The 21394-nt window shown below is 41.7% G+C and overlaps 1 protein-coding gene across 4 annotated transcripts in view; it reads left to right on the top strand.

Annotated features, from left to right (window-relative positions):
- TOM1L2 (target of myb1 like 2 membrane trafficking protein) overlaps positions 1 to 21394 on the top strand; it is a 56859-nt gene that overhangs the window by 2703 nt on the left and 32762 nt on the right. For all 4 annotated transcript variants that reach the window (XM_086854983.1, XM_086854982.1, XM_086854981.1 and 1 more), the window contains exons 2-4: positions 16536 to 16620; positions 17563 to 17641; positions 19226 to 19375. In XM_086854983.1, coding sequence (XP_086711109.1) covers positions 16536 to 16620; positions 17563 to 17641; positions 19226 to 19375 — 314 coding nt within the window. The remainder of the gene's footprint in view (positions 1 to 16535; positions 16621 to 17562; positions 17642 to 19225; positions 19376 to 21394) is intronic.

Here is a 21394-nt window from a genome sequence, read left to right as displayed (position 1 = left end):
AAAAGCATGCCTTGTTCTCAGACACTGCTATTTGCCCAGTGCTTCCACAGTTTGTTTTTCCAATGAGCTTGTGGAATATAATTTTCACTTATGTTTCTCTTCATTCTTTGAAAGAAATGGAATAATTTTGTATTTCTGTTTAAACATATTGTGTTGTACACAGTTGTGATGTTTTCAAGCAAGGCCTAACACTCACCATAAGGGAGAAGTGCAGAAAATCCTGTAGGTCCATCAGCACACCAAGAATGTGTGTTCTCTGCCAGGAAGTAGCAGAGGTTCACCAGAAGATTTAATTAGGCCTCTACAATATCTGCAGATAAATGCCAGGTCTGAAAGAATAAAGATGTCAGAAAAGGTCTGGGGAGAGCTGAGAGAGGTAATACAAGGGATTTTCTCTTTTCTCCTCTTTATCTGGATAATGTCTGAAGCTAGGCAGGCTTTTTATGTTAACTCTTTTGCTTAATGTGGGAAAGTAATGCTAGGATGAGCTCAGAGGATTTGTAATGGAGATGGATAGAGTCTCCTGCATCTAAAGTGCCACTTGAAATGGCAGCCAGGTTCCTCATGGCTGAAACCTACCTGATTTTTGGACTGGCTTATATGGTACCCTCTATCTAATTCCCACTGGTGACACAGCAGAAACAACATAAGCCATCACCATGGCTGCTAATTACTAACCTCACCTAATTTTGCTATAATACATTGATTGACCTGTGGACACTCAGCTGTCCTTGTGTCTCAAACAAAGTCCTCTCTTGAGAAGAGTGGTTGGTTTTTAGTGGGGCTGTTGTGTGGAAGGCAGGCAGCTGTATCTGAGAGATTCCTGAGCTCAAAAAAAACCCCCCATTTTCATTCCATATTGCTTTTTACCTGAAGGTTGCTGTGAAGGGAGCTTATAGCATCATTTTACATATAAACCAAAATTCTCACCCAGAATTCTGTAGCAGAATCCAATACTTCCCAAAGGTTTTGTGAGGTGTTTTTCAGAAGGTCTTTATGAAGGCTGGTGAGAGTCTAAAGGTGGAATTGGGTGCCATGGGTTTTGTAGGCTGCCAAGAACATTGAGATTGACAAGATCCTTTGTGGCATTGGGTGCTGGCCCAGTTCTTACGACTGAACTGTTTATTTTTTCCAATCACCACTGTGAATACCATCTTGAAGAATATCCTGAGCAGTGGGGAGCAGAAGAGCAGGAAGATATGTAGTAAAGCAGCACTGACAGACTGCTTGCTGCGTGGAGAGGGATCAGCCTGGAGAAAAAGCTGCAATTTACAGTAGTGGGAATTTGCCTTGAGATTCACCATCCTGCCATAAATTGCATTTTTATCTTTCTTTGTTCAATGGAGCCATCTTTAAAGTGTCACCACTCTATTCAAGGTTATTAGAACAAATACCCTTGCTGCAGGTTAGCGAAAACATCTTTGATGATTAAAGCTGATTGAATTACAAGAATGTGGAGTGCTGGTGACTCTTTTTTGGCCATTCTGTTTATTTGATAGTGGCCATATGGCTTTCATGTGAGGACACAGGAAAGCCTGATTTAGGTTGGGATTTTTTTTGTTTTCCTCTGGAGACTTTGCAAAGGCTTCAAGGAAGTGATTATTTGTTTGAATCCAAACCAAACCTTGCTGTTGCCCTTCTCATGCAGGTGCAAAGGGCTGACCTGGGGCAGTGAGGTGTGAAATGGGCTCCTCACAGGGTGCTGGACAGGGGCAACAAGGTCAGTTTTGGTCAAACTCTGGTCAGGGCTGTGTGTGCTGATGAACTCAGCTCTTCTCACTGCAGCCCCAAATCTGCTTGACCTAGAGCCAAAGACCTCCTCTGGGAATGAAGTTCAGCACCTGAAATAAGTGCAGTGAGACTTGAAAGTTAATTTTTAACAATACAGTAGAAATGAAGTTGTCCTGTATGGCTGGGAGTGGGAATGAGGTGCTGCTGGTTTACACCCCTGGTCCCTGTTGCAGAAGAGAAGTGTCAATGCACAGTGCTGGTCTGGGCACTTGGAGTCTGTTTTTTGGGGAAGAAACAGCATGGTGATTTAATACAGAGTATTGTTTAAGGAGGCTACAAAAACAAGGTTTCAGCAAAAGATACAGAGGCACTTTATTGAAGCAACAGTGAGGCAGACAGCTCTTCAATTTATTTTTATCAAAGCACTTGCAGTTTCCATTCAAGGCTGTTAAACTGATAATATATATGGTGGATACAGGCTGTTTTCAGAGCTGCTGTTTTGTTCCCCCCCCTTTTTTTTTCTTTTTTTATTCTTTTTAATGGGAAAAATGCTTCAGCTAAAGGGGTTTAAAACACTTTTTTATTTTCCCTTCTATAAGAAGCACTTGAGCCTTTTCTTCAGGTTTCTTATATCTCTAAGATTTTTATGATTCTTAGAATAAAAACAGTTCCTAAATAAATTAGTTGATGACTACATGTAGGAACAGAGAAATGCATTAGAGCCAGCAGCCCCTGGTACTCCTGTGGGAGGCATTAATCCAGGCCTTCTTGTCCAAAATTTCCCTAAGTTTGCCTCAGAGTAAACTTACTACCTTGCTGTGCTGTAAGTGAAACAATTTTTTCATTAGCTGAGCCTTTCCCCAATGCTAGAAATCAGTGTTTAAAGTGCACAGCATAATCTTAGGATGTGGGCCCTGTAAAATATCATTTTTGCAGCGTGCTGTTGGGCTCTGAATTCTCTCTCTCATCATTCATTGCCTTGTAATGAAATAAAACATCCTTTGCATTTACCCACAACTACTGAAGCATTGTTCCTTATTCTAAGGAAAGTTTTTCTCCATACAAGGTGGCAGTCACTCTTCTTGCTGTATCAAAAAGATGAATTTTTCAGTGAAAAGGGCACAGAAGTTCTCTCCTCAGAGCTGAAGTACTTTTCTAGGTGCTCCTGTAGCTGGTCAGTTGTTAGAAACCCACTCCCCACAGCTCATTCAGAATTGTGCTTGTCATGCAAAAAGAGCCTGATAAAGTGCTTTTAGTTTTATAAGATTATTTGGATCTGCTTTCACTTCATGACAATGGATTATGTTGTAAGGAAAATCTCCATGAAATACATAAATGGATGTCTTTGCTTTTAAAGGAGCAAATAAATACTGAGTTGTGAGTCTGGCAAACTTGGAGAAACTACATACACGTGTGAAGCTGGGTAATTAGTATAATGCCATTTAATACTGGGTTACTAAGACTGGATTTATTTTATAGGCACAAAAGCAGATTGTAGTTCATGAAGGTATTATAACATGTATTTTTGGGTATTTGTATTTATCTCTTTCAGCATGGTACGCTTAAATGTATATTCCATATGCTTCTAATAGCCATGTGTATGTGAGAGTGAGGACAGCTTGTTCCCAGTTTGTTACTGCTCTGTTCATGAACTCAGCAGATTTTTTTAAACTGCATATTTAAAATATGCTTGCCTAAAAAAACCACAGAAAATCCCCACAAACCCTTCCTTCTGATGTAATATTTCATCCAAAACAATTTTCCCCCCCAAAAAGTACTCTGTGTTTTCCTTAATGAGGAACAGTTTTAAGGTAGGCAGACTTCCCTATGATTTTATAAACTATGTTGAGTTTTTAATTAACAATTTTTGAAAGTGTTGAAGGCATTTCTGGTATTCTCAGTGGCAGTGCTTGGTGGAGGGACAGCAGCAGCTCTTGCAGAAGTTTTGGTGAGATGATCCTTCCCTGGGAAGGTGCTGCCTGGTACCTGCAGAGCTGGGGCTCTTCAAGGCTGGCCTGGCCACCTCCTTCCTCATCTGGTGTTTCCTACGTGACTAAAAGTAATTTCATCCTCGGTGTTTGGGTTTAAAATCTGTTCAATGAGTAGGTGATAAAGGCTTAAAGAGCAGAGGGAGGAAGGATATTGTGGGAGCCCTGAGAAGTGAGAAAATGCCCTGAAAGCTCAGCCCATGAAATGCAGCAATGAGTCTGCACAGATCATCCAGAACTAGTTTTCCTCTTTTCATTTGCATCTGCCTGGGGAATTCTTAGTTTTCTATGTAAAAGAAACTTGTTGCTGAGCATAAAAATCCTACCAAGGATAGATAAGCCTTATCTTCTGTATTTGTGTAGTTATTCTGCTGATGGTTCTGCCCGATTGTTTCAGTTACTGTCAGTGGCAGAAGGTTCGTTTGAAATTGATGATTCTTCAGTACAAAAGATACTGGTCTAAAAGCTTTGCTAGAGCTGGGTCTCTCTTCCCATACCAGCAGCTCCTTTGCTTCAGGTGAGCATGTTTTTATACAACCCAGGGAGTCAGATCTTCCAGCTATAGGTAACATTTCCCATTGCTCAAGAAGGGGAAATGCAAATTAATCCATCCAGTCTATTATTGGCAGCACTGTCTTTAAATTTAGATGTATAGTCCATGATTGTTTTCTACCTGCCAGAATTAAAAGGTGGGCTCCACAATGCACCAACTCACTTCAAAATCAAAGATTAAGGATGAAAAAAATCCACGCCTGTCTGTGTTTGAGCAATTCCTGGCATGGCTGTGTATGGATTATTTACCCATGCTCCTTGATCTTGGTTCAGAGCATTTGGCAGCTCAGTGCAGTCTCAGGGAGCATCAGGAGACTCAAAAATGAGGAGATACTCAGAAGAAACCTGTTGAATAAGTTGGTTACCTTGTAGCCTCCTTATTTCTTGAGAGTAGGACAGCTTGTTCCCCAGCTGGTCCTCGGAAACCTTCTGGGTTAAATTAGTTTGGGAAGAAATTCTTTGTTCAAATTCAGATCAAAGAAAACACACACAAAGTGAAGGCACAGATTTGTGTTGTAAGCTGTTCAAACTGTGTTTGAATACCAAGAATTTTTCAGAGCACTCCTTTCGTGTTCTTAAGGCAGGAAAGACTTTGTTGCATCCCAAATGTGGTCAGGAATGTTGAAGATGTTAACTTGAACATGTTGCATCCTCTTTATTTTCATGGGATACATTTACTGCAAGAAGTTTGACTGGTTTCCTATTTGACCCAAATAACAAAAAAAAAATCCTGTTTTTTGCCTAGCTTAATAAATGCAGAAAATCCCTTTAAAAAATCTGGTATTTCCTTTTTTTTTTTAACTTTTATTTTGTCTCAATTATAGCTTTCTGCATTTATTTTCCTTTTGGAAGGAAGGGGGTGCCTTTCCTTGCCCATAAACACAAAAAGCTACCTAGAGCATATTAAATAAATTGCAAGCTTCAGCAGCTTTGCTAGCAAATTTTGGAAAGTTTTATGATATTCTGGGCCTACAGGTGAGAGATATTTCACAGCTTTGTCATCTGAGACTAATAAATATGTCTGTATATTAAATAGAGGCATTTTGCTTAAGCTTTGGTGACCAAATACTTACTGAAATACAGATAACTTTTTTTAAAAAAAAAAATCTTCAAGCCTTTAATTAGTAATTTTAATTAATAATTTTGTCCAAGAAGTCCTGCCTAAATAAGGTTTTGACTGAAGTGATCCAGAGATGAGATATTATGTTGTAGCTTTTCTTCCAAAACCTTGTTGATTACAATTGAAGCAATGGACATCTGTTAGGCTCAACATTTTCCCCTCTTTTATATAAGTTGTTGAGGATCTTAATTCCTCAGTTTTCACCAATAAGCTCTCTGATCAGTTTAACATGAGGAATTTCACCAGTTAATTGGTTCCTAATTTAAGGATTAGGAGAGAAAATATGCAAATTTTATTGGAATATTTGATCTGGAGTGAGTCATGAGATCAGTCTCCACACTGTGACCCAAGTTATTTCCTGAATTCTGTCTATTTTCCTGAGCAGTTGTTATGGGATATAGGCATGATAATAAGATGATTGATAGTGGGATGTAGAGGTTGGGCTGGATGCAGCATGTATTTGGGTTTGTGTTACCCTGAGCTCACATTTAAGCTGTTGTAGTAAATATCTTGTATTTTTCATTATCTTTGAGCTGCCCTTTCTCTACTGATTTTCGGTGGTTTTAATTAGAAGGGTATTTTGCTGAAAAGAGCGAACTCAGACCTTTGTGAAATTTTCTGCTAGTACAAATAATGGTAAATCTGAAATCACTTATTAGACAAGAAGTTGTTATGGCAACTATAAGATGGCTAATCAGAGAGTGAGATCAGTTTTTATTTACAAGTGTAATGAGCAATTAAGTTTGAGCAGCTGTCAGACTTGGAAAGTGATTAAAGTTCAGCAAACAACCCAAATGGGTCAGTGTTCAGTTCTGATGGTTTTCTGACACTGCAGCTTGATCATCTGTGGGTTTTACCTACTATAATTAAAACTGCCTTTTAAATCCCCATCCGTGCCAATGACTTGGCATAGCCAATGAGTAGAAAAACCCCTTTTTCCTACCAGGTTCTTTAATGGGTATTGGCCTGGAGTCTTGCTGTGGGTAATGAGGTATTTCACATGTAGCATTCCTTAAAGCAAAGCTCAGTTTGGGTGCAGAATCATCTCCTGGCTGTGGTGATCACCAGGAGGGAGCTGGAGCGGTGCAGCCTCACTCAGCCTTTGCACCTCTAAAGGCTCCCTTTCATTAAAGGCAGCATTATGCAGTTGTTGGTTGCTTAGGAAGCTGCTGCTGGGCTCAGGGGAAGGATGTGCACAGTGTACATGAACATTAAACCCAAAGGAAGTGGAGAAAGTCGTGATTCACCCAGAAACAAGAAGGAATGCCCAGGAGAGGCTGACCTTGGTCAAAGCTGGTGAAGCTCTGTCATTGGGCTGGTCACACTGAGCAGGACAGGCTGCTTATCCTCATGGTTTTCCCAAGCAGCAGGAGCTGGTTCTCTGCAAATTCCAAAAGATTGAACATGTTCTCAGTTGGGAAGGTGACCCTCCCATCCATGCTCTGCACCAGATCAGCCTGTTTCATTGCTGGGGTTTGCTCCCCTGCTGCATGTGTTAAATAAGCCAAACTGTTTGTAAACCTTGCTCAAAATTTGTGTTCTATTTAGAACTTTAACTGTCCAAGACAGTTAAACCAGTAGAGTTATTTTCCAAAATTACGGTGCAGTCCCCTGATACATTTACATTTTTATTAATTTTGCCACAGTAATGGTGTGATGTAATAGAGGCAATTGCAGTGGAACGTGAAATGGATTGGGACAGCTCCTGACCTGAAGAATTTACAAAGTCGTGTGCCTAGATAACACAAGTTGGTGAATGGGGACTTAAGGGAAAATTAAAATGACAGTCTCAGAAATAGGCATTTGCATACTTGACCTAAACTTCTGGTATTTACATTTTCTATTTATCAGTCTTTTTCAGGCTTATCTACAGCAGTGGCACATGAGAAACAGGGCTGTAAAAATGGAACAGAATTTTTAGTAGGGTTATTAGAGACCAAGAAATCCACATTTCTCAGCCCCCAAGATGGGATTGCACATACGTATCTCGTTATTGCTGTTGCCTGATTTGCACTCGGGTTTCCTGAGGAGATTGCTTGGAAGTGTTTATCTGCTAAGCTTCTGCAGCCATAGCTTCATGGAATGGGCAGCTGGCAGCAGAGCCTTTCAGTGACCACAACATTGGTAAAAGTAATTCCTGTCACCTACTGGAAGAGGAGCCAGCTCTCCCCTCTCCCATGGTGAACACTTAGTGTATTCCAAACGCTGATCCTCAAGCCATGGAGATTTTGGAGAATTGGGATGGGGTTGGAGCTTGCTGCCTCTTGCACAGGCCTGGTGTCATCCTGTACAGCAGTGCAAGGGAAGGCTGAAAAATTGAAATGCAAACTGAAGCCTTCACACTAGAAAACATGACCCATCAACCCTCAAAAGCTTCCTCTGTCTAGGACACAGCTCTCACCTTCATAGTTGTAGGAGAGCTGGGGGTGGGAACATGCATGTGGAATATGTAATGCAAGAGTTGTTGCATTTCACTTGTAACACATTTTAATTATCACCTGTGAATACTTGCTTAGAACTCTCATGTAGCACACTGCAGCAAAGGAGTAAACCTGTTCTTGTGAGTGCCTCCTTGTAGAAATGGGAGATTTTGCCTAGTTTTTCCCCTCACTCAGTAGTGTTTTCAGTTTATTTTAGGCATGTGAAAATGTGGGCAACTGATTTTAGGAGTAACCTGTAAAAAATAATACAAATAATTCTAATGTAGGAGCGTGATGATTCTTTCTGCCTCCTAGTTTGTTTGCAGCAAACATGTTACAAGTGAGCAGGTGGGAGGGGGAGTTTGAAATATATGGGGATGGATTTTTAGAGTTTGCAGCTGACGTGGATTAAAAATTCTTAGAACATTTCATCCATGAAAGGCAATTAGTTTTGTTTTATGAATATGAAAAGCACGTAGCTTGTAAGTACTGGAGTGAAGTCCCAAGTGAGTTATTAGGACTTGCTTTACTCATGTAGTACAAAATTGGCCATCAAGAGCTGATAGATTTCAAATATAGCTCACTGACACACTGATCATCCATAACTTTTCATAAAGTCATTTTTTTTGGGCTCACCTGTAATTACTGGATGTTGTTGAAGTCCTGGATGGGGCAGATAGTCACAGATCAGGACACCTCCTTGCTCTTGATGGTTATTACAGCATGTTGTGCTGCTGGGATATAGAATTGTGATACCTCTCTGCCTGCTTTCCTTACTTTCAGCTGCCCCTTTCTCTGAGATTCATAAGTTAAGGCTGATAAAATGAATGGAGTCTGCTCTTTTCTTTTAGCAGTTGGTTTTTCTGGCATTAGGAAAAATTAATGCAGTCATTGGTTTTGGATTATTTGGGTTGTCTGTATGAGTAGTTCTCAGCCACTAATGGGTGCTTGGAAAATGACGATTTTTTTGAGCTTCTTTGTTTGTTTGGGGGGTTTTTTGGAGAGCCAAAACTGTTAAGAAATTTGGTATTTCTAGAGTTAATCAACAGATGTTACTCATCCAGTATGTCAGTGCTTTAATACCTAAGATTCTCAGTTAAGGAACTGGTAGCCCAAGTTAAGGAATGACATAGCCCCTCCAATGGTCCAAATTCCATGGAGAAACTAAAACGGGATGAAAACTCCTCGGCAAGTGGTGGGGTACAATCTAAGTTCTGTCTATGGAAATGACTAAATGTTGATGATTTTGTTATAAAACACTGGCTGCTGGACAGTGTTCAAAGGAGAAGGAGATTTGGGTACCCATCCTGATGCACTGACCTGTTTAAACAACACCGTGCTGATAAATTCTCCCACACAGAATCATACAGACACGTCTCAGCAGTCGCAGTTAAATTTAGAAAAGGCAAATCTGAAGGAGACCATTTCATCACCCAGGAGATTTTAATTTATGCTTTCATGCCTCTCATCCAGAGAAGAAAGATGGACACTCAGAGTGGGATGATATTAAACTACTGGAAGTGTTGCCTAATAGATCACAGATGTCTGTGAAGTGGCAAGTCATCATCCCCCCGACACAGCAGGACGAGGGGACACTGTCACGAGATGTGACATGTCATAAAGGATCATCGATTTCTTGCTCCCCTACTGTAAATCAAACATCTCCATTCAAATCCATTAAAATCCATTAATACAGGGCGCAGATTTTAAAATGGCTTTGACATTTCTGATTGAAGGCTTGGGCGTATCGATTCCTGACGTGAGCAGGTCCCTGTTTGTCAATCGTAAAGTAGCACCATCATCTGAAAATCGTGGGTTGGCAGCGAGGTGGGAATGTAGCCAAGGTCACTGCTAAAAGAGATGAGGAAACGTGCAGTGAAGGCTGAATTTTGGGGGAAAGTGCCTCTGAATCATGCAAATGGCTTGATGAGCTGGGAGCTGCTGGTGTATGACCTCGCTCTGAAGGACGGCTATTTACAGTACATGGGTCAACATGTGAGCTTTGATGAGTGTCAGGGCATGGGAGGAAGGTGTTTTTCTGTGCTTTGTTTCTAAAGCTGTGTAGAGTGGAGAAGTCAGATGGATTTCACTGTGTTTTAAAGACGCAGTAGTGTCTCTCTGCCATCTGTTTTGGAAGACAGCAACTCACATACACATGTCATTCAGTGGAGTTTGCTGTCAGCAGCAACAATTTCTGCTGATGGGAGAACTTCAGGGAGAAGATTCATAACAAAAGTCTTTATTGTATAGAAACACACCGTTCTGCTTGGGATCCAGCTTCCAAATGCTTTTAAGGACTGTGACTAAACTACCATTTATGCCTGAGATGAGAGACATCTGAGTGCAGAAGCTGCCTGGACCAGGTTCTCCTGCCAGGCCTTTTTTTGTGCAGTACAATTGCAGATGGGAAGGTCCGGCTGGTTTTACACCCTGCAAATGTATCAAGACCTTTGAGATGTGATAAACTAAGTGAACCATGCTGATATGTTCCCTTGTGTGCTCTGATATTAATATAGGGTTTTCTGTTTTGGTTTTCTTTTTGTTCAGGTGAAGCTCTGATCTGAGCACGAAAGAAAAGTTTTCTTTGTTGTACAGCTGTTAATATTTGTTTAGTATGTATTAATCCATTCACCTTGCTTCTGAAACTGCAGTGCAGCTATGCTCAGTTAATCACCTGGAGTTTCCTGCACCTGAGAGGCTGAATTTGTGGGAGATGATGGGTGATGTTTTTTCTGCAGCATATCTAAATCACGAGAATGTTGTAGCATGACTGTGAGTACCGTGAGGTCCTTAAAAAGGACTGTAATTGCGTACTATATATTCATGATTGCAGGTATGTGTGATCTGGAAAGCAGGTTGGAGGAAGTTTGGCATTTGGGTGGCACCTTCAAAAAGAAGAAAACCTGGAAGTTAATTGGAGAAAATGACAGTTCCCAGTTTACTGCTGTGCCTTCCAACAGCACTCGAGCTAAATACTCATTAGGATTGCATGTATGCATGTCCACAGTGTCTCGTTATTTTATTTTAACATAGACTCTGCAGCCATTGCCAGCTATTCATTTATTCACCACCAGAAACTTCGGCAAAACAATTAACAGAGGATAAATGACTCGATCCTAAAGAGTTTCAGTGTGAGCATAGCTAAAAAACCAAGTGAAAAATCACAGTGCTCATGACAAGTGGATGGCCAGTGCTGCAGCAGTCCAACCCAAATCACGTTTTCTGTAGTGCTTTGCCGTTCAGATTGAGCCCGTTTGTTCTAGCTGACTGGCTTTTTCCTTGGAAGTGTGAAGCTCAGCATTTTCAGAACAGTGTGAAATAAGGAATGTAGAAAAAGGACTTGGAGCAGTGAGGTGGCTAATTGAAAAATGCTCTTGGAGCTGTGCGCTCTAACAAAGAAGCTGGCAGGGTTTTATGAGTAAGTCACTCCAGAGTTGAGTTTTGATCTTGAATTTTGAATGAGTCACATTTATATTTTAATAGGAGCGTTTTGATAAAAAGGAACAATCCTCCTGTTGGTTACCATAATGTCTAAGTGGCCGTGACTGTCTTTTTAAAAGCAAATATAGAAAAACAAGAATAGACTGTTGGGTCCAGGAGTATCCAAGTGTGTTATTTGAGTGTCTGTCTCCCAAGTGTGATGCCTTTAACTCAGCAGCTTTGTGAGTACTGGAGGTCTTTGGTCTTATCTTCATTTTACTTGGACAGCTGAAATATGTTTCCATGGCCTCTTTATGGTCTTTCCCTGGATCTTATTGATGGTGCTGCAGGGGGATCATTGATGAATTATTGAATCCTAGAGAGACAACTGCAGTCACAAAATGTAATGGTGCTTTAAAGTGTAAAACAGTTCTATAGGCTACAGCTCAGAGATGTAATTGTCCTGCTCATTTGAGAAATCTTGTCTGCTTTGCATTGCCTTGTAAAACTATTGCTATTTTCCTGAAAGCCCAGTCTGTAAAAGCGTTTTTCTCTTACCCTCAGCTGATGCCCCTCACTTCTGAGAGAGCAACACTGCATTGAAGGGAGGGGGGGCAGCAGGATGGAAGCAAAAACCTGGTGATACAGTGGTTTCTTCTGATCCCTGTTATGCAGAGTGAAATATAACATATCTGACTGTTTGATTCACTAATTTCAGTGGTGGAGCACAGCTGGGAGGCAGGTGGACTGTTAAGAGACAAGACAAAGATCTAAGATCTGCAATCTTATGAACTTCCAAGCAAAAAGGAAAAAAGAAGAACAACCACAAACCCCAAGATGTTTTATGCTATTTGAACACCAAACACTGTTGGAGGGAAGGGGAGAATTTTGGACTTGGATCTTTCTTGGGTTTGGATCTCTCTAACACGATGCACTGGTTTCTTGCATAAATAGAAGGTGATTTTTTGTGTGTAATAGAAAAATGTGTGAATTGAGAGTCTCTGAAGCAACATCTGGAGAAGACCCAAGAGAGAAAAACTGTGAGTTCTCTGAACAAAAAGATCTGTTCATTCATGAGATTCTGATATTCAAACAGAAAACAGCAGTTGTGCTGTTTCCATTTAATGTTATTTCATGCAAGTGCTACATTTAATTTTCCCTTTTGCCTTTTCTCCCAAGACCATTCTACAGCACCATAAAGACTTATTGGTACTTATAGATGGACTTTTGGAGAGATTTTTACCTTGGTCCTGTCATCATTCAGGCTGGAATAGCTGCTCTCAGTGCTTCCAGCAGTCAGAATTCCAGTCTCAGCTGTATAAACATGCACATGGAGCAGTAGTTTGCATTGAAAAGAGCAGAGAGGAGCTTCTTCAGGACAACCAGTGTTGGTGTTTCTCTGTGAGGTCACTTTTGACCTGATTTCAGGATGGGTGATAAAAGTTCTTCTGTTTTCTTCCTGTATTTAGAAGCTAGTTTCTGCCCTGCCCTGTGCAATCTGTGATTGTACAGGAATTTCTGACCTGATTTCCTTGTGGTGACATTTCAGGTCGGAGCAGGTTGTTTGGGCAGAGGCTTGGCTGGGGGTGTGTGCATCGAGACTGTTTGTACTGGGAACTTTACACTGCTGAACCCTCAGAGTGCTGTAACTTATACAGGATTTCAGTGTGAGCAGGGAAATGCTGATATTGCCATTTGGCAGAGCGTGGAAATGTGGCCACAAGAGTTGGATCTCAGAGGGAAGGTGTGAATGGAAAAAATAGCATGATTTATTCCCCTTTTCCTGTAGCAGACTACAGATAAGCTGATGCTGTGTGTGCATATGCAGTGCCCAAGGTCTGCTGCATGTCAGGCGTGGAGTGCCAGATTGTCTTTCTTCCCACCAGAACATTTATACTTTAATTTGGGACACGTGGTGGGAACTGATAGCATCTTGTTTCAGAGAGAGACTTTCTGATAATCTCACTGGTGGTATGGTGTCTCTGTGTGAGACACAAACCCGGCGTTATCCCAGCGCTCGGAGCTGCTCCCGAGTCAGGAGCTGTGCAAGGAGCCCTTGGCACCAGGCTGGGAGCTGCCAGCCCTTCTGTGATGCAATTAAACTATGCCATAAACTCTTCAGTTCAGGGCAAACTCCTCCTCATCACCTTCCCTCTTATGATTTCTTACTGCACCCTGGAATCCTTTGGTCACATTCCAGAGTCCGTGTGTGAAGGAACTGGTGCCATTTCAATGCCTTTTAATGAGCATGAAAGAGGTCAAGGAACTGATTACTCTTTCAAATGGGATTTGCACGATTTCCCTGCCATTCCTTTGTTCTGTGATAGTTTCCAAAATCTGTTTAATCTTGTCAGTCATATCTGGGTGCTATTTGAGGAGGAACCTTCCAAAATGTCCATGAAATGCTGTACAGGTTATTGGGTGTTTTTAATTTACTGTATTTTGGCTATGTTGGGTAGGGATTCTCTTACAGCTGAGTGCAGAGCTGTTTCACTAGAAATCCAGAACTACAACCTGCTGTGTTTTGGTTCTAGAAGAGCTCTGCAGGCTTGCAATTCATCACAGCACAATACTGCTCTTCAGGCAAATCCCACCCAAACCTTCTCTGCAGCCAGTGAACTCCTTTGTACAGCTGAGAGAGCACTGCAGCAGCAAATCTGGGTCACACACCCTACAAAGGACACACAACTCCAGATGACAAGTGCTCGTGTGCTCTCTGTTGCTGAAGAAGAGACTAAAATTAGCTTCTGACTCTTACTTGAATTAAAAATTACCCAAGGGGGAAAAAAAAATAATTCTCAAGAAGGCAACTGTTATGTCTTAAACCCACACAGTCTCAGCTGTCTGTGCAGAAATGCAAAAATAAAAAGGTAGTAACCATGTTTTTTGGGAGAAAGGGGATTTTGTTTTCCCTGGAATGTCTCTGGAAGGGAATATGACCGAGGTTATCAGGGACCACAGATGAGCATTCCAGTGCTAACCTCTGTACAGTGCTGCAGCAGCATTTCTTGGCAAAATATCACAAGTTTTACCTGTGGAGTGCTGCCATATCCACATTTTGTCAAAATAAACCTTAACTCCATGAGTTTTACAAGACCAGCGAGTGAATTGACTGCCAGCACAACTTCGTGCAGGATCAGCATTTTCCAAAATCATATATAAAAAGTGATTATAGCAGAGCAGAGAGTCTGAACATTGCTAAGTTGCTGCCTGATGCCAAATGCTGTCAAGAACACAAAAATTCATTAATATAGTTTAAGATTAAGGAAACAAATCATGTGCCCAGCTTCAGGAATACTCTCTATTTAAGGCATAATCTCTTATTTTGGAGCATTAGGCTTGTAAATCCTTTGCAGCTCTGGGGATCACCTTCTCTAGCAGATCAGATGTAGTGATTTTTTTTTTTTTGTATCTCTGAATGTTAAGGGTTTTTTTCTAATGTTAAATAAAATGTTTTCCTAAGCGATAAAGACTATATGGAGGTGAAGGCAGTTGACATTCTATAGCAATAAAACCTTATGTAGACTGTAAGAATGAAAAGCAACTAATAGAAGTGATTCTTACAAGTAGCTTTGCACAAAGATAAATTCTTGTATCCTAGAAAACATTTAACAGCTCTGCCTGTGCTGTAAACACGGTAAATTAAAACCACTCAGTAATCTGCCCAGTATTTATTGGACATTATGGATGCTGTGCATCTCTAAAGCATAAAGAATTTTCATTGACCAAAGTGAACTTTAGTATGAGGTGATGACAGCAAAAAAAGATCCAGCTGGGAGATTTTCAGCCTCCATTCCCTCCCCAATGGGTACCTTGTAGTGCTGCTTCTCAGAATGAGAAGTGAGGGCTGTTACAAATGTTTTCCTGTTCCATATAGAATAATCTCCTTTTCCATGATGTCCTCTCCCTTCTGTTCAGCTCTCTCTTCTGGGGTTTTGCATATCTGCCTCAAACTTCTGTAATTGCTGTCTTTGGTGGAGCTGCTTTAACCACGATTTTGGTGTAGACAAGTCACTGAAACTTGAATTACCTAGGCACAGTCTTTCTCCAAATAATGTCCCATAATTATGGCCTGTGGGCATTTGTATCCTGAGTCACAGTCATGGAAATATTAACAGGAAAAAAACAGTGTTGATAAACAAAAAGAGATGTGTGAAGTCCTTGGAGCCTGGTCTTTCCAAACAAAATCTGCTTTGTTCTGGGGAACAGATTGGGATTAGATGAATACAGAAGGATAGTTGGAGAAGATGGTACCTGTGGTTTTGTTTCTGCTTTGAAATGTTTAAAAGTGGATTTGCCTCTTTGCCTTCCAGCATTGGATGCCAGGGATCTGTAGAAAAACCCAGACTAATTTAGAGAAGGTCATGCTTGGCTCGAAGGGCCCCTTTTTAGATCTTTCTAGTGACAGGCTTTACATTCAGCTTGACATTATTCCTGACTGTGGGTAGCAGATAGGATTTGAATACTGCAAGTCAGGAGTGTGAAAAATTCCAGGGATGTTCCAGGCACTGCTAGACAGAACTATATTGATTTAGAAGGAAATCCCAAGGAGGAAATAGTTCTTGTCAACTGATTACTACAAGTTATGGTTATGCTACTCTTGCAGATGTCTATAAATTAAACTGCCAACAGTTGGCATCTGCCACTGTCACAGTGCTATAGGTCATCCTTCCCTGGGAATTGAGTGATGCCAGAGTGACTTAACCTGCCACAGAAATAGTGAGGGAAGATTTGGGAGGAAGGCAGAGCTTAGGAGGTGTGTACAGAGCCCCAGCGTGGAGAGGGGCATATAGCATGGGACAGATGTCACGATATCATGACCTGAACTGTTATGTGCTAAATATTTTCATGTGTTGGTGGATCTTTTCATGCTGAAATTCCTTGAATTCTATCTCCAGGTTGCTATGTTTCCTCCCTTAATTCATGGGGAGGTATTATCTACTGAAACAGGGAGGAGGTCATGTTGGTTTGGGGGGATATTTTCCTAGCTCATAACTTGCCAGCAGTGCAGCTTCTGAAGAGTTTAAATTGGAATTAGCTGACATTTTCCTACTCTCCCAGGAATTCAGGAGTCTTTGAAGAACAGCCCATCTATGTGGGCTGGAGGGATAATTGATTCTGTCTGGAAACCTCTATGCTGATCCCTAAAACCAGGATGGAAGGATTGACATTGTTTACTGTCTGCAGGGATTTGTATTTTTCTGTCTGTTTCTGAATAGTTTCAGCTCAGAGTAACTGAAGATGGATTGAGGTATAGACCTAACCAGGAAGATGTGAAAAGATTTATTTTTCTTTACTTTACAGAAAAGGCCACAGATGGCTCTTTGCAGAGTGAAGACTGGACACTTAACATGGAGATCTGTGACATTATCAACGAGACAGAAGAAGGGTATGTGCTATTTCAGCAGACTTGGAAAGGTCCCTGAACACAATCTTCGTCCAGTTGTACTCAGCATGTGAGGAGGTGCAGCGAGGCTGGGGGCAGATGCTCATGGTTTGAATGCAGTTTGCAGATCAGTTGCTTGGTTTTCCTGCTCCTTAGACCTCTCCTGCTGCCAGAAAATACTGTATGATGCAGTACCTGTAGGATTCAGGACAAGAGGAAATGACCTCAAGTTGTGCCAGGAGAGAAACTTATTTAAATGACATATTAGGAAAAAATTCTTCACTGAAAGGATGGTCAGGCACTGGGTCAGGCTGCCCAGGGAAGTGGTGGAACAACCATTCCTGGAAGCACTCAAAATCCATGTGGATGTGGCATTTGGGGATGTAATATAGTGGTGGGCTTAGTGCTGAGTTAAGGGTTGGACTGGATTATCTAAGAGGGCCTTTCCAACCCAAATTATTCTGTGATACTTTCTGTGGTCAATCTCTGCTTGGGAGGGCTGGCATGAAAAATTTCTAGGAGAGGGTGCTACCTTTGTTTTTCAGCAGTTGTATCTCTGCAATGCCTTCAATTTCAGCTATTTGTATAGCCAGCTTTTCTGACACACCTTCTTTAGTGCCAGAAAGCATTCCTGCTTGAAGTCTGCAAGAGAAGTGATCACTGCTCTTATTCCCTAAGCTTGTCAGAGTGGCTGTCAGTCTTTCCTACCTAATCAACAGCACAGATTTTTGGAAACTTGGGGCATTCCTCCAGTCTTGACTTCTGTGATGCCTTGTCTCCTCACATATTTTTCCATGACCCCGGTTTGGTTGTAGTCAGATGATCTGAAGTTAACCCACATGCTTATGTCCAGCTGGAAATGGCAAAGGATTCATTTTCCCACAGTTGATGGGATGTGAAAAGCCTGTCTGAGCTGTCTGTTAAAATGGTGTGTTTCTCCTTCAGGCCCAAGGATGCCATTCGAGCGCTGAAGAAGAGGCTGAATGGAAATAAAAATTACAGAGAGGTCATGCTGGCGCTGACGGTGAGTGGGGGCAGGCTGGAATGCCTCAAAGGGCAGAACCCTTTTGTCATTTTCCTCTTCCTGGCACTCTCTTGAATGTACACACTATTTCCTTTAACAGCCACTGCTCTGCCCTTTTCTTCTCTCCAATTGCCTCCTCACTTCCTTGGGGAGAGCTGCTGGAAGCTTTGCATAGCGGTTTTCTGACTCAATTGATTTCTGCTTCTTTTTGTGGCTTTTATTCATCCCAAGCACCGACTGAGGAAAGTTAAAGTGGCTCAAATGGATCTGTTACTCTTAGAGGTTTTCCTTTCTACTCTCATTTCCCTGTGTCCAGCCATTCCTCCACTCCAAGGCAACAGCTGTGGGCATATCTGCAAGCGAGGATGATGAACTTGCCATATTTTTGGCTTCATAAGTAGCTGATGCACAATTTCCCTTGTGAATGAATCTCTGTAGGAGACAACACATTAATTTATGCTGATCTAATTTCACTCAATAAAGTGTAAATTATATTCTGTGCATTTAGGCCGCACTGCTAAGGTGTGGGATAATTTAGCAGTGACCTTTCCTGCTGATGGCTTTAGCTGGAGGTGTCCTGGGTAGTGCAGCTCTCCTGAGTGGGGTGCTGGGCTGGCTCTGGCAGTAACTAGATGGAGTTATCCTGCTGTGGGGAGGTGATCTGTACGATTCTTTCACAGAGCTCTTGTTGCATCTCCCTGACGAGGCGTAACCGTACTTTCTGTCTTCTTGCCATTTCCTATCCTGGATTGTCATTTTGACAGATTACCAAAGTCCAAACCATGAGATTATCCATTGTGCAGGAAAGAGCAAAATCCATCAGGAATGAGCCCGTGTCATCATGGCTGATGAAAGCAGCTGAAGGAGGAGAGTAATTACAGACTCCTCGGTACAGAGTCGCAGTGGTTATTAGGCATGGCTGTAAGGAGAAGTGACGTGTTGGATTTATCTCCATGCTAATCATGTTCTTCAGAGAGAAATCAACAGCTGTTCTTCCATGGCAGTTGAATGGCAAGTGGAAGGTGCCTCCAGCTAGGTTGCAGGGGGAAAATGTGTCAAAGTATAACCTGTCAGAGCATTCACAGGGGAGTGTTTTGAATGAGTGAAGATCATTCACCTGAATTCCCAACTCTAAAACATGGCTTATAGCTCAGAGCAACTGGGTCCAGCTGTGTTCCAGGCACATAGAAAATGGTGGAGTGGCACAGCACGATAATATCTCACTGTGACAGGATGTCCTCTGTCTTACCTGCTCCTGATGTGCTGCTGTGTACTTGGCTGTTCAGCTGCACCAGCTGAAAAGTTCTGCTTTGAAGATGAAGAAACTTTCTATTTCTTTACCTTGAAAACAGGAAAGGTAGATCACAAAAATGCCCGATATGCTATCAGTGGGTGAGGTACAGCTGAATGTGTAGAGAAGTTTTTTGGCAAAATTGGGGAAGAAGAGAGGTAGTAAAAGTGTAGTCTTCTCTCCATCTTCTCACCCTCCCATCAAAAAATTTAAAATAAATTAAAAAAACAGGTGCTGTGTATGTGATCAAGCTTTGCTCCAACAATGAATGTTGGATTTTTTTGTGTGTGTAGGTGTTGGAGACCTGTGTGAAGAACTGTGGCCATCGCTTCCATGTCTTGGTGGCAAACCGTGACTTCATCGATGGCGTTCTGGTGAAAATCATCTCACCCAAGAACAACCCCCCCACTATAGTACAGGATAAAGTCCTAGCACTGATTCAGGTACACAGCTTGTCTCTGCTTCCATATGTTGCTGCCTGAAATGAGGACTGTCTGCTTCAATGCTACGCATCACTAAACACGCTGTCATCGTTAAAAATGTGGCAGGTTTTTTATATATAAACTCAAACAATATATCCAGATGGGTGGGAAAAAGCAGACATGTACACACATAGATCTTTTATCCAGGGAGAACTGTCTGGATTCTAGTTAGAGAGGTACCACTGTGAAACAGGAGTATTTAATAAAAGGTAAATGGATGCTTTTGCAATTTAACAGTCATATCTAGAAGCTGGAGGCTTGCCTCAGTGATGAGCTTGTCATCCGAGGCCAGGATATTTCAGAGGATTGTGCTTTTGGTGTCAGCTGCAGAACACTTGCCTTTCTGTGTCTGTTTCCCTGACCGGAAAATGGAGCTGTTTCCCTCCATTAGAAAGCATTCTGCATTCCTTTCAAAGAAAAGTAAATGACCATATAGGAATTAAAATGGTTTTGGTGTCTTTTCTCTGGTTATTGTGCAGTAAAAGCGCGCTGTCAGATCCTTGCCTGCAGTGGGAAGTTCAGACATGGGCCTGTCTGCCACTTCTCCTTCTGTGCAGCACAACAATAAACAGCCATGTTAATTCCACAAACCATTAGCCACACATGAGGAAACATTGGTGCCTGCCTGGAGGAAATCTGACAATTATAGGAAGCTTTATCACTAAGCTTCCACAGGCTACTGCGTACACCAGAGACTAAAAGACACTGCGTATTTAAAATGATATAAACCTGCTGCAGTGTTCCTTGTATTTGCAAATGCACAGCATCATTTGCCAGATATACTTCTGATTTTTATGGCAAATCATGCACTTGGATTTCTGAGGCTTTATTTCTTCCTTGGATACAGGGATAGGGCATCCTTAGAGCATGAGAATGTAAATAAGTGATTTTCAGCCAGGAAATGGGTAGGGTGGTGGAATTAGTGGGCATGGCGTCGGGGTCTGTGGGGTCTCTTTATTTCTGCTTTATGATTTTATGGCTTTTTTTAAAATTAGCACAAAATTAATGAAATTATTGAAAGCAATTCTTGTGCATCTGACAGAGCCCTCAGGTTTCTGCTTGCTATGGTGGGAGAGCAGATGCATGCAGTGACCAGGAGATGAGGTTAAAAACTGTCCCATAAAGACAAACCGGGTGTGTTTCCATGTTGTTTTAGGGAATGTTGGTTTTGCTGTGCTCTGGGTTTAAATGGATTCCCAGTCGTGAATGCAGCTAAGATGGGAGTGTTTGTAACATAATCAGAAAGCCACAGTCATTGCCTCAGTGTATTAAACAGCTTTATCTGAGGAGACTTAGTGCAATAGAGCTAAAAGCCTCACTCTGGGTACTAAATGTTTTTTTGATATAAAAAGCCTGAAAATTATGAAGGTTGCCTGTGGGTGGGTTCTGTTCGTGTGTCTTTAGCTGGAGGTGGTAGGGGACTTTGTTTTCCAGATTGCCTGACAAGTTTGGGAGAGTGATTGCATCACTCATCATAGGTGCCCTATGGACACACACCCCCAAAATACTTTGTGACAGCTTCACTCAGCTTAGGCTGTGCTCCCTGGGGTTGGAGTTAACTTTGTCCCAGAGGGCTGATCTCAGCTTTGCTCCACCAACATTGCATTTATCCCTTTCTCTACCCAATTTGATATTGGGGAATTAATAAGAACAGAAATGAGAGGATTAATAGCCCAGACTTGGAAGCATGGAAGAGAGCTGTACAAACAGCTTGTGTCTTCAGCCACACAGCTGGGATATTCTTGGGTCTTTCCATAACAAGGGTAGATAAAGCTGCCATCAATTTCTTATCTAGAGACTTGTTTTGAGATGTTGAGCATCTTGTGTCTCACTTTCTCAACCTATTTCCCAGAGTACATGAATTAGCATATGTTATATAGTGTTTATCCTTCCTTCTTCACCTCGCTAGGAGGCCTTGGAAATATCCCTTGTGCCCCTGGTAAGAGCTCACCTGTCACCCAGTGTCCAAACACTGAGATG

This window comes from Cyanistes caeruleus, chromosome 17 (assembly GCF_971803275.1).
Source record: "Cyanistes caeruleus chromosome 17, bCyaCae1.hap1.1, whole genome shotgun sequence".
In the NCBI taxonomy this organism is placed as follows: Eukaryota; Metazoa; Chordata; class Aves; order Passeriformes; family Paridae; genus Cyanistes; species Cyanistes caeruleus.
This window is presented reverse-complemented; position numbering and strand designations above follow the sequence as displayed.